The sequence below is a fragment of the Seriola dumerili genome, unplaced genomic scaffold (assembly GCF_002260705.1).
Source record: "Seriola dumerili isolate Sdu_G_001 unplaced genomic scaffold, Sdu_1.0 BDQW01000276.1, whole genome shotgun sequence".
NCBI classification, from domain to species: Eukaryota; Metazoa; Chordata; class Actinopteri; order Carangiformes; family Carangidae; genus Seriola; species Seriola dumerili.
In genome coordinates, this window is record NW_019174531.1 from 673659 (window position 1) to 685558 (window position 11900).

Consider the following 11900-nt stretch of genomic DNA (forward strand, 5'->3'; position numbering starts at 1 on the left):
TTTTGTTGAAATATGCTCCAACATATACAGCAGCTTGTATCCAGTACACTGGAGTAGAAAACAAATCTACCTTTCTTAAGTGCGCATCTATGGAAGGTCATACTAACTGGAGCACCAAATGTGGATTAATCCGCTGCTTAAAATAGTCCCCAAACACTATTACAGTGAGCAGGTGTTTCAGGGAATTATGAAGTGTTTTAGAGATTTACATGTCCAAAGTGCTTGGAGCTGAGAGCCACAAACCAACACATTCCTGTTTTGTTTTGTTTTTTTGGTCTTTTCATGTGATTTGTGGAAAATAAGAAAGGTATAGAATAATAAGAATAATAATAATAAGCTTTACCCTTCATGTTTTAAGCTTGAGGGCAATTCCTTTTGAAGATGACCCAGAAGACTCTGAACAAGTTTCGTCAGAATTTTATAAAAGGTTTAACTCACTCCTCATCTTGTCTGAAAATTTTATACTTACCCAATTTTTAGCAATACTGCTAAAGCAAAAGTTAGAAATAGGCAAAAGAGACAGTATGAAAAACAGACAGGGATTGAAAACTTTTATCACAAAGGAACAAAAGGAAATAAATCTCCTGAACAAGCTGCAAGGACTCTTCGACCTTTCTTCTGTTAAGTGTGAACAAGTTAAATTTGTCTTATCCAGACTTTATTCAGGTGAGAAAAGCCTTGCTAACTGAGAAACTTTATTTGTCCAGACACCTCAGTATTAAATGGAACACATCATATAAAACTCATTGCAGTGTGGAGAAACATTACTGTGAAAGTTAATGAAGCAAGAAATATTCTGTAAACTGCTCCGTTTTCCTAACTCGTTAAATTTCCTTTCTCAACAGTGACACAGACACCAAAGCGTGTTGAATTCCTCTGTCGAACCTCAGAATTTTTAATTATATTTCAATTTTCTTCTTTCAGGTTCTACATGGAGACCACAGCCCTAAGTTGTTTGTTTTCCCTTGCACAATCACTGACAAACTGCTGTAAATCAGGGTTCCTGAAAAGTATCATAATGACCCTGTTTACACTGAGTCGTGTCATGTGTCTCAGCTCTCAAAAAAGTGTAAATACATCCATGAAGCATTTGAGACAGATTGAAATCTGAGATGAGTTCTAGTCAGATGTTAACAAAGATGTGTGTTTCTGCAACACACATACTTATTCTATGGTGTAACTACATCAGAAAGCATTGCGTGGAAAAATCTACGACGTAACAGTAAATAAACTGTCTGTGGTCAGAGGTTCTTCTGGTGTTTTTGGCAGTTACCAAACAGCTTCAGGTCAGCTTCCTAGAAGAAGGTGGGTCGGCCCACCTGAAGGAGGGCCCTGATCCTGATTCATACATAGCCAGGAATACAAAGATGGATTGTGATCAGATTCGTAATCTGGCCAACAGAGATGCAGATAGGTGGCTCAGTGTAAACAAGGGATTACCAGGTTTTTATCTGAATATGAGACACTTGAAATGACAAGTGTAAATGGGGCCAATGAATATTAAAACTGCTTTTCCTTCCTTTGTTGGACATAATGTCTTCTGTATTATTAACAACATCAGTGACCTTAACATTGAATCCAAATGCTCACTCCCTTCACATCTTCAGGGAAATCATTACCAAGGGTTACCATGGCATCTTTGACCAGGCAGGTCACACTAGCACCGGGACAAGATGTTGGCAACGTGGACCAAGGATTTAACCCATTACCTGAAGTGCAAGTCTATGACCAACAGGGGAGGGGGGAGGAGGAGAGAGAGATTGACTCTGTAAAAGTTGGACGTATCAATGGACCTAACAAAGACTCCTCAGCTTCCGTGATTGCAAGAACTAAACCTCTGGTCAGCAGGATTATGGCGATAAATGGCACCAAGCCCAAACTCACTCAAAGACTCACATTGCCTGGGAAGCCAAAACTCCAAGGGCCTCTCCGTTTCAACACAACCAGAGTTGTGCCCGGAGGAAGAAAGGTTGGCTATGGCCCTTTGAAAAAGCCCCTAGTGGGGCAGAAGAAGAAAGCACCAATAGTGCTCAAAAAACCTAAAACAGGTGCCCCCAAAATAGGAAACAGGACAATAGCTTTGACTGTAAAAGAACCTAGCATTGAAGCATCAAGCACTGAGAGGAGGGATGACAAAAATCCAGCTATAATGTCTGGAACTGATTCAGAAACAAACAGACAAAGTAGCTCAGAGGAACCAAAAGAGCAACCAGATGTTGGCATGGCAAGCCAAGGAAAGGACACTGATCCAGTGTCTTCAGAGCCAACTGGGACTTTTCAGAGCCAGGAGAAGAAATGTCTGAACAAAATTAAAGTGACGCACATCAGATTACCCCTTAAGGACAGAGGCAGCGGGTGTAGAGGGGATGGGACAGTGTTGGTAGGAAACACATTGGGTTCAGATAAACGTTCCTTTGAAACAGATGGTACACCCCTTTCTGATCTGAAACCCTTGGCTGCAGAGACAGACGTTGACTATTCACAAGATCCTCTACATAAACTCCTGACAGACACTTTTGACACTATGAATATCACAACATTTTCTGTTCACCTGTCCAAACCAGTTTTAACAGGACTGCAGCCACTGTCATCATTTTCGTCCTCATCATCATCCTCATCAACCTCACACTTATCACCTACTCCATCATCATCCCTGCCATCATCTTCATCCCCACTGTCTTTAGCATCAGCTTCACAAGTTTCATCCTCATCAACAGCAGCACCATCATCATCACTAACATATTTAATTTCATCATCACCGTCACTTTCACCTTCTTCATCATCAAAATTGCCATCATCGTCACTAACATCACTATCACTGTCGTATCCATCATCTTCTTCTTCCAGCTCTGATAAATCAGATTTAGTTGGAAGCAGTGAACTAGATGCTGGTAACAGCAAAAGCAGCACTGAGTCTGCATCATCAGAAGGAAGACCGCAGCCACCCTCAGGAGAAGGCGGCGTGCCTCTTTATCGCCACACACCTCCAAAACGGGGCTTCATACGTCGTCCACGCCCAAATTTAGGTTTGTTTCACAACAAAACCCATCTAAATTCCAGAGTTCCTCACCGTTCCCCTCGTCCTTTGAACATTATCCCTAGAGAAGAGTCAGAGTCCAGACATACATCCACAAATGAATCTTCGTCTTCATCTGTTTCAGAGGAATCATCTTCAGTTGAGGTAAATACTCCAGTCAAGGATGCAGGTGGGGACAAATATGGGGCAGCTACACCTGCATTCTCTGGAGTTGAACAAAACCAGAAAAAGATTCTGACAGAAAGAGGACGAATCCCAGTTCGCCGCCCTCTTCCAAAGGATGGATTTGTGCGTCGACCCTTTCCAAACATGGGATCTCTTGAGAACCGAATTCGTTCAAGGCTCTTGACTCACCCCACTCAAACTTTAAGTCCCAAAACAGAGATACAAAAACAAAAGATATCTCCCACTGAATTGCCAGCCACTTCCTCTCCTGTTTCCAAAGAATCCTACCCAGCTGCAGGTACAGAGCCAGTAGGAGAGGAGAATGAAGATAGATCTGGGATGAAAATCTCCACAACAAGTGTGTCCAATGAGTTAAATCAGACTCTTAGAGGTAGTGAAATGCCTTCCTCCCATCGCCCAACCACCAAAGTTGGTTACTTCCGTCGTGCCCAACTGTATGGTGGACCTTTTCAAAACAGAACACGTCCAAACCTAAGACCACCTCAACATCCAAACAGAGGTGTCATGCGCAAACCTTTCCCAGTCAGAAAGTTGCATGGAGGCACTGATATTACTCTTGGAAGTCAAGTGAGCCAACTGCAAAATGATAGTACCCCTGAAATCCCAGATAACCATTCAGGAAAACAGGATGTCCCCAGGCCTACCCAAGAAGTCCAAATTACACAAGCAGTAGAACAAGGAACTGCAGAGATAATTCCAAGTGCCCAGATAGATGACCATGATGCTGTCAGACCAGAGATCAAATCAGAAAAGGAGGATAGTGTTCCAATCCAAACTACTAAATCTGGGGAAGAAGAAACTAGCACCCCAGATTCTACTTTTGACTCTGACATCCAGAAACAGAGAGTCGATGCTGGTAAAAATAATGCCCCTACCGTTCGAGGTAAACCTGCTTACAAAAAAACTAACTCTGATTCAAGAGCCTCAAGACCAGTCACACTTCCAAGGAGACAACCACCAACAAGAATTATGACAGGACAACAACGCACGCAGATGAGACAATACATCAGTGGGAGCCAAAAGGGAGAGGATCCAAAAAAAAATAATACTGCCAAAAAGGTGTTTGAACGGAAAAGCAGTGCTGATTCCAAACCTCTGATGGAATCAGATATTTCTTCTACTGGAGTCACAAGGGAACCCCTGGACTACGTAGGAGTGACGAACCGCTCCTCAGATGGATTTACACTCGTATGGGACTCCCCGGAAGGAAAGTACAAAAACTTTGTTGTGACTAGGAAGCAAGTTAGAAAAGTTGAAAAACCAAAAAAGGAGGAAAGGAAGAAAGATCAGGACAGACAACAAGAGGACGTTAATAAAGAGGAGGAAGGAAAGCATCTACCAACCAAAGAACCAGAATCTGGAAGGAGCACTGAAGATGAAAACAGAGTACCAGAAATAGTCGAAACACATATTCCAGGGATACAAAGCAGCACAACAGTTAAACCTTCATTAGAAAGTGACAAAACTTTCAAAGAAGTTCTTCCTGGTTCAGCTCGCTCCCTCCACTTTGAGGATCTGCCTTCTCAGACCGAATACACCGTGACCTTGCTTGGAAAGGGTCCTGGCCTTCTGTCCAGACTGCACAAGCTTGTCATCAGTACAGGTACAAGTCATTGTGACAGTAGAACAACATGAATTACTACTGTACAATGCTACAACATTACTGTCAATGTTGTAAAGCCTCTTCAAACAGTTTGCTTTCCTCTTGAGCTACCGCAATCAATCTCAGTCTATTCAGAGTTATAAAGCTGTTCACGTGTATGTCACATCTTAATTGCACTTTATATTGAACTGATTAAAACACATAATCAATTGTTAACTAATCATCACTTACCTTGAGTATGACTGGAAATATTTGCTTACCCACTAAATGCCTACTCCATTTTCATTTCAAGAGCTCAAGTGCTGTGCTGCTCTTGAAAACTGTAAGCTTGTATTTACAGTTTCAGACACATCAACCATGTTTTTCTCATTGATTCAGTGACATATAATCTGGTTTGTTTTCAGCAGATTTTGATGTTGAAAAAACCCATTAAGAATTTGTGTTCAGGCTGTTTGTGTACTCACTCCTCAGCTTTCATGAATATGTGAAATACTTGTATTCATGAATTAGCAGTCATACAACATTATAAACACATAAAAACATACTCAATTGTTTGATGTCAACGGATATACATTGGCACAGTTCGTCATATTGTAAGCTCTCTCAAGTTTGTATTGGCTTCTAGGTACATGTGAGCATTAGCGTCAGTTTCCTTTTCAAAGAAATTCAAGTTTCTATCTAAATACTGAGAAGATATTTGATTTTTTAGAGACAGAGAGTTGAGGTGAGTGCTAAACCAAAGACAATTATCTCAGTTTTGTCTGCACTCAGCTGGAAAAAGATCATTTACATCCAATTAATGTCCCTTGAGGAGCAAATCTATGGGACTGTAGTCACCTGTGACAGAGCAAGGTAAATTTGGGTGTCATCTGCATAATTATGATATCTGGTTATGGAAGCATGTAGGTTAAATGTTAATAGAAGAGGTCCGAAGACTCCACTGTGGGGAATTTCACACATCATGTTGGTCTACTCAGATGCTTAATTACCTGCTGAGACAAAATTGTTCCTTTCCTGCAGATAGGATTTGAACCACTTAAGCACCATGCCTGAGAGCCAAACCCAGTTTTGATGTCTGTGCAGTATTATTGTACGGCCAACTGAGTTGACATCAAATGAGAGTTTTAAAAAAAACAGTAACAACATAACAACACCATTCATTCACTGCTGCTCTGGTCTTCTCTCATTCAGGGTAAGCTAACAACCAGCTTCACTGACACCCCTTCACCACTCACCCAAACCAGGGTAAGACCACAGCTGGTCTCTGTACATTTGGTCTGTCAACTTCACCTTTTACATCCAAGTGGAAAGTCTGAAAATTGTAATAAAAAAAATGAGTCAAATAGTAGATTCAGAATTAAATGTTGATATTTTACAGTTAAATTGATCTGGGAGTCAAGAAACAATATGTCTCAGTACTGTACAGGTTGACAGTATGGAACATATTTAACACTGCAAATTTTATTACAAAGAAGATTTTAATTCTTTGTAATACAAATTTGCAAGTGTTGCACAATATATTAAGATATTAACAAAGGAATAGATCAAAAAATGCATATGTTGTCATTAAGTTTGTTCATTGATACCCAGTCCTTCTGAGAGTTTTGGCCTGTTTTTAAGAGTGTAATTAGTTTTTAAATGGAAAATCATTCCCTCTCTGGTCAGGTTGAAAAGCTGTCCTCAAAATAATTTTCCTAACGCTTTAAATGTGAATCTTCACTTTCAGCTCTTCTGACTGTGTTGAATTAATATCTGACTGTATTTGTTTTCATTCCTCCTTAATTATCTTGTGAAATTGTCTTCTTTTCTTCTTTGGTTCGACGTCATTTATTCCTGCCATGCTTTTATTTTCAGGGTTGAGTGACCAGCTAACTATTAAATGTCACCATTGTCTCTTTTGCTGCTGTCCAGGATCCATCATCTGCATTTAATTGTTACACTATGTGTCTGTATATGATTTGTATACTGTATATATGTTTGCACTGTACATATATACACATAAACTCATTGAAGCACTAATATCAAATGTGTGGATGAATAAATAATAATGTACAACTGTTTTCTCTCTTCTAGTCGCCATTTTTATCTTTTCTCTCTACTTAAATATTTTCATGAAACCCAAAGTTATTCTTATTTTTGAATTTTGCATTCCTTCATTACATTTTTTTCTTTTTCCTATTTCCTCAGTTGCTTCTATTTCTTCTTTACATTTCTCCTTTTCTTCTCCTTCCTCCTCTAATTCACTTCCTACTCTTTCTTCCTTACTTTCATTCATCTCTCACTGTATTCTTCATACCAACCAGGCCCAGAGCCTCCAACCAATATAATCTTCAGTGAGATGACAGAAAACTCTCTGACAGTGTCCTGGACCAAACCAAAGAGTCCCATCAGTGGTTTCAAAGTCACCTACACCCACACTGAGGAAGGTAAGAACCTGAAGTCATGTTTTATTTCTTTTTTTTCATAATTCTATTCAACAGCTGCTTCCTGGGTTTTCTAAAGTAAGCAATAATTATCAATTATCTTTTTTCTAAAGTGTCCTTATAGTCAGTTGTACTGGTCCCTTTCAGAGTCATTATTTGTAATAAAGCATCAAAATAGCACCAAGTTTAATAGATAGATAGATAGATAGATAGATAGATAGATAGATAGATAGATAGATAGATAGATAGATAGATAGATAGATAGATAGATAGATAGATACTTTATTTATCCCCTAGGGGAAATTCATGATAACATGGGCCTTATTTTTGTAGTCATGGCTTAGTTTCTGCACATGCTAATACAATTCTAGTAGATACAGTATATACTGTATGTTAAAAGACTAAAACATTTTCTTGGGGTTAACAAAAACTCACCAGTCTTCCTCTTGGAAGATAACTCGACTGTTGCCATATAGAAGAAATTTACCCCAGACAACCATGCTAATAATAATACTTGATCCTCTGTGTGTAGGAGAGCCGGTGTCGGTGTCCCTGGACTCAGAGGAGTCCACCGTCAGCTTGTCGCAGCTCTCTCCTGGTTCCACTTACGAGGTCAGCGTCATCTCCATCCTCGGACTGGACGAGAGCGATCCAATCAAAGACACTGCCATGACACGTGAGTACTGCAGCAGGTTTCTCACCTCACTTTAAGTGTGACTTGGATTCACTGTGAATGACACACAAACTGAGGAAATGACAAACTGTGGCAAGTTGATGACTTTAGACTTTGCATGACTGTCTAGACTCAGTGACATTGCAGATGTTCCGGTTTTCTTTCTCCATCTTGGCTCCTCAGTTCACATTGAAAGTTGTTTCTTGACCTTGGGACTATAATAAATTCCAATATACAAAATAATTTTAGGTTTTCATAAAAATGAATGGAAATAATATTTATAATTATAATTACAGATTACTGTAAAAAATATTGGTCTTCTTTTGCACTCACAATGTTCATATCATTTTTTTTCTGGAGTAAAAGAAGCAGTTTTGCTGATTCTCTAAAACAAGAATTTGGCAGCTAATTTTTAACAACTTAGCCATTTTCTGTTTTTATTTTTTATATAAAACTAAATTCAAGACAGAAAAGCTAAAGTCTAAACCTGCTGTGTAAAGATTTAGAAGTCCCATCTTGTATAATATCTGTAACAGGTGCTGGATCTGGAAAGGATATGTGTGTTATTTTTAGGTTTCCTCAGAGGAGGCTCATCTTGGATTTGTGTTGTTGCTCTGTCTTTAGTCATTCAGATTATTCCCAGCGCCCATAGTGTAACTGTTGACACACCAAGTATCTCAGTGTGAAATCCTCTGTGCTTTCTTTATGGGTTCTTCATGTGTGCTGTGTTTCTATGATGCAAATAAATTGAAATCAATATATATGTCACTATCTTTAATCCTCTCTCAGTCCCTGACTCGCCTACAGACCTCCGGGCCATAAACATCACTGACACCAAGGCCTTGTTATTGTGGCGTCCAGCGTTGGCTGCCATCGATAAGTACGCCATCGTTTATGGCTCGGGTACAGGTACGTGGTGGTGCGTTTATGCTCGTAGTGTTTAAACTTAACATTTTTGTGTTTGCCATCATGTTTCTTTCTTCTGACCTACTCATGTGTTCCAGCTGCACTTCAACTGTTCATAGACTTTCCATTGTAAAAGGAGTTAAAGTGGGCTTATGTCATTTTCTAATGAAGAAATAGTTAAGTTGCATTTTTCGGTTAAATGACATTTAAACGTTGGCATCATTAAATCAGTTTCCTGCCCTGATTAGAAACGCCACCTGAGCAGCTGATTGTGTCTGTCCAGGTTCAGAGATCAGGATCACGGTGTCTGGAAATGCAGCGGAGCAGCAGCTGAGCGGCCTGGAGGAATCCACCACCTACACCGTCACCATCACCAGCCAGCTGGGCAGCCAGGAGAGCTCAGCAGCCACCACCAGCTTTACTACCACCAGTGGTCAGCACACACACATGCACACACACACAAATTTTGATATCACTACAACCATACCTACACCTTCATTAAAGCCTGAGGTGAATAGTGAAACTCAAATGACTCTCCAGGCTCTGGGAAGGACGGGGACGGGCCTCGAGATCTCCAGGCCAACAATGTGACCCCTCGCACCGCCCTGTTGTCATGGAAACTACCCTCAAAGCCTGCTGGTAGCTACAGGCTGACCTATGAGACGGAAGGTCACGAAAATAAGGTATGATTTTAATTGTTTCAGTTGAAAAAAAAAAAAAACTTTTGCAACTTGACGTTCAACACACAAAACAATCTTTTAAAAATTAAAAATAACAACTCATTATTTAATTTATAATTGTTTGAGAAGCTGTAACCTGCAACGTTTTGGTACTTTTTCTTACTAAATTTATTATGCTTTATTTTAAACATCTGTAATTATCTACAGAAGAACTTTTTAATTTGATTTGACTTTAAGAATCCTGAGTGCATTTTAACTCCATATTCATTTTGCATGTTCAGCTGACCTGCTGTACACCCACAAATACATTTTTAAATGAACTGAAACAAATTCATTGGAAGAATCATTTATAGACTCATGAAATAAAGCTGATAAATTATTTAGAGGTTAGTTAAACAATTAAGTAATCATCAAAATGATCATTTCTGTTGATCAAATGATTTAAGCTTTACTCAGTAGACGACTCTTCACCACCAAACTCCGGGTTTTTCCTAAACAGGAAGTGATAGTGGACGCCTCGGTGACGGAGTACAACCTGACCGGACTGCACCCTGGATCTAAGTACACGGTGCAGTTACAGGTGGAGGGAGGAGGGGAGTACTCCACCATTTCCACAGAGTTCACCACCGGTACAACAGCGTCTTGCATATTACATTACTCTCATAGTTGTTGGTTAATAAAGGGTTAAACTGCTGCCCCACCTCTAATGTTCCTCTTCCTCCCTCCTCCCTCCTCTTCCTCAGACCCCCTGAGGTTCCCCTTCCCCAGCGACTGCTCTCAGGAGCTGCTGAACGGCATCAGGACGTCTGGCGAGGCGGAGATTTTCCCTCATGGGAGACAGGGGACACCGATGATGGTTTACTGTGACATGGAGACAGACGGAGGAGGCTGGACGGTACGGTGACATCAAGAGATGAGCCCTGTTCCTCAGCCTCAGGTTATGTTAAGGTTTTCCGGTGTGGAACCAGGTCTGTCCTGTCTCCTGTCTGCAGGTCTTCCAGAGGAGGAAGGACGGCTCGGTGGATTTCTTCAGAGGCTGGAAGGACTACATCAGAGGATTTGGAGATCTAAGTGGGGAGTTTTGGCTCGGTGAGAGAGACAGCGGGCTGGGTATCGTTAAATCAAATTCAGTACCGGTTCCTGAACGATTCTTTTTTCTGTACCAATTTTACAAAATCCATTTTAACATAAAGAAAATTACACATTACAGTAACATTAAGTTTAGAAAACAACTGTGTGCAATTTGGCAGAATTTTTATGTTTGCATAATGTTACCAGCTAAAATCCTGTCCCAGGGGATTGGGGGGGGGGTCTGGTGGTGGAGATTTTTAAAGAAGCCCTGTAATGCCAGTCAGACTTGAATCCTGAGAGTAGGACGGCTGTGGTCAGTTCTTCATGGAATCGAACACAAAGCGACTTTCTGTGCTTAAATTCATTCCACAAACTTTCAAGTGTTTCATCAGATTCGTCATGTTTCTGGTCTCGGCAGCTATGTCCTTTGCAGGGACACTGCTCACTACAGGAGCCCCGTAGTCAGGGGATGATCCTCATCTTCATCACGGTCTTCCTCTGTCACTGAGACAAACTCTCTAAGTTCTCTTTAGGAAAAACCCTCAAAGTGCCTCTGAGCAAGGCACTGATCCCTGCAGTAAACATGGTGTAAGTTTGAGAGGAAAAAAAGTGAGAAATATTAGGTTTTTGAGGCTTGAAGCATCAACAGTTCAGTGGTAAAAGGTGTGGAGGTGCTACTAGGTGTTGTAACAGAATCTCATCAGAGAGTCTTGTTTGTCTCCTGCTCCTTCAGGCCTCGACAGACTGCACAACCTGACAGCAATGACCAGGATGAGTCTGCGTGTCGACCTGCGAGACGGACGCGAGTCGGCGTTCGCCAAATACTCAACGTTTGAGGTGGCCAGGAGGAACTACAAACTGACTGTGAACGGATACAGTGGCACTGCAGGTGAGACGAATCAGTGGGCTGGAATGGAAAACGTGGTCATCTCAAAACCCGCTGAGCACGTGCATGAAATTAGTATCATGTTGTGATTTTCTTAATATTGAACACAGCTTTTAGTATCCGTTATAACCCCCCGTGTCCTCTCTGCTCCAGGTGACTCTCTCAGCTACCACAACAACCGGATCTTCTCCACCAGAGACCGTGACCTGGCACCGTTCATCACCCGCTGTGCCATGTCGTACCGAGGAGGCTGGTGGTACAAAAACTGCCACGAGGCAAACCTCAACGGCCTCTATGGCATCGACGTCAAACACCAGGTAACATCTGATCACAAACCTACCTCATGAAACTGATGATGGTTTTGTTACTGCAGGGATGAATCTCTGGACTTGTTGTTCTGTTTACTGCAAGTGTTGCTGGAGCTCAGAAGACTTA

At 41.0% G+C, this 11900-nt stretch overlaps 1 protein-coding gene across 1 annotated transcript in view; it reads left to right on the top strand.

The window, feature by feature from the left end:
* LOC111230647 (tenascin-like) overlaps window positions 1–11900 on the top strand; it is a 52021-nt gene that overhangs the window by 38246 nt on the left and 1875 nt on the right. The window contains exons 8-20 of the mRNA XM_022757436.1: window positions 1608–2376; window positions 2565–2823; window positions 3164–4826; window positions 7130–7252; window positions 7782–7925; window positions 8712–8831; window positions 9112–9261; window positions 9369–9511; window positions 10008–10137; window positions 10252–10403; window positions 10501–10597; window positions 11313–11468; window positions 11619–11782. Of these exons, the coding sequence (XP_022613157.1) occupies window positions 1608–2376; window positions 2565–2823; window positions 3164–4826; window positions 7130–7252; window positions 7782–7925; window positions 8712–8831; window positions 9112–9261; window positions 9369–9511; window positions 10008–10137; window positions 10252–10403; window positions 10501–10597; window positions 11313–11468; window positions 11619–11782 (4070 nt within the window). The remainder of the gene's footprint in view (window positions 1–1607; window positions 2377–2564; window positions 2824–3163; window positions 4827–7129; window positions 7253–7781; window positions 7926–8711; window positions 8832–9111; window positions 9262–9368; window positions 9512–10007; window positions 10138–10251; window positions 10404–10500; window positions 10598–11312; window positions 11469–11618; window positions 11783–11900) is intronic.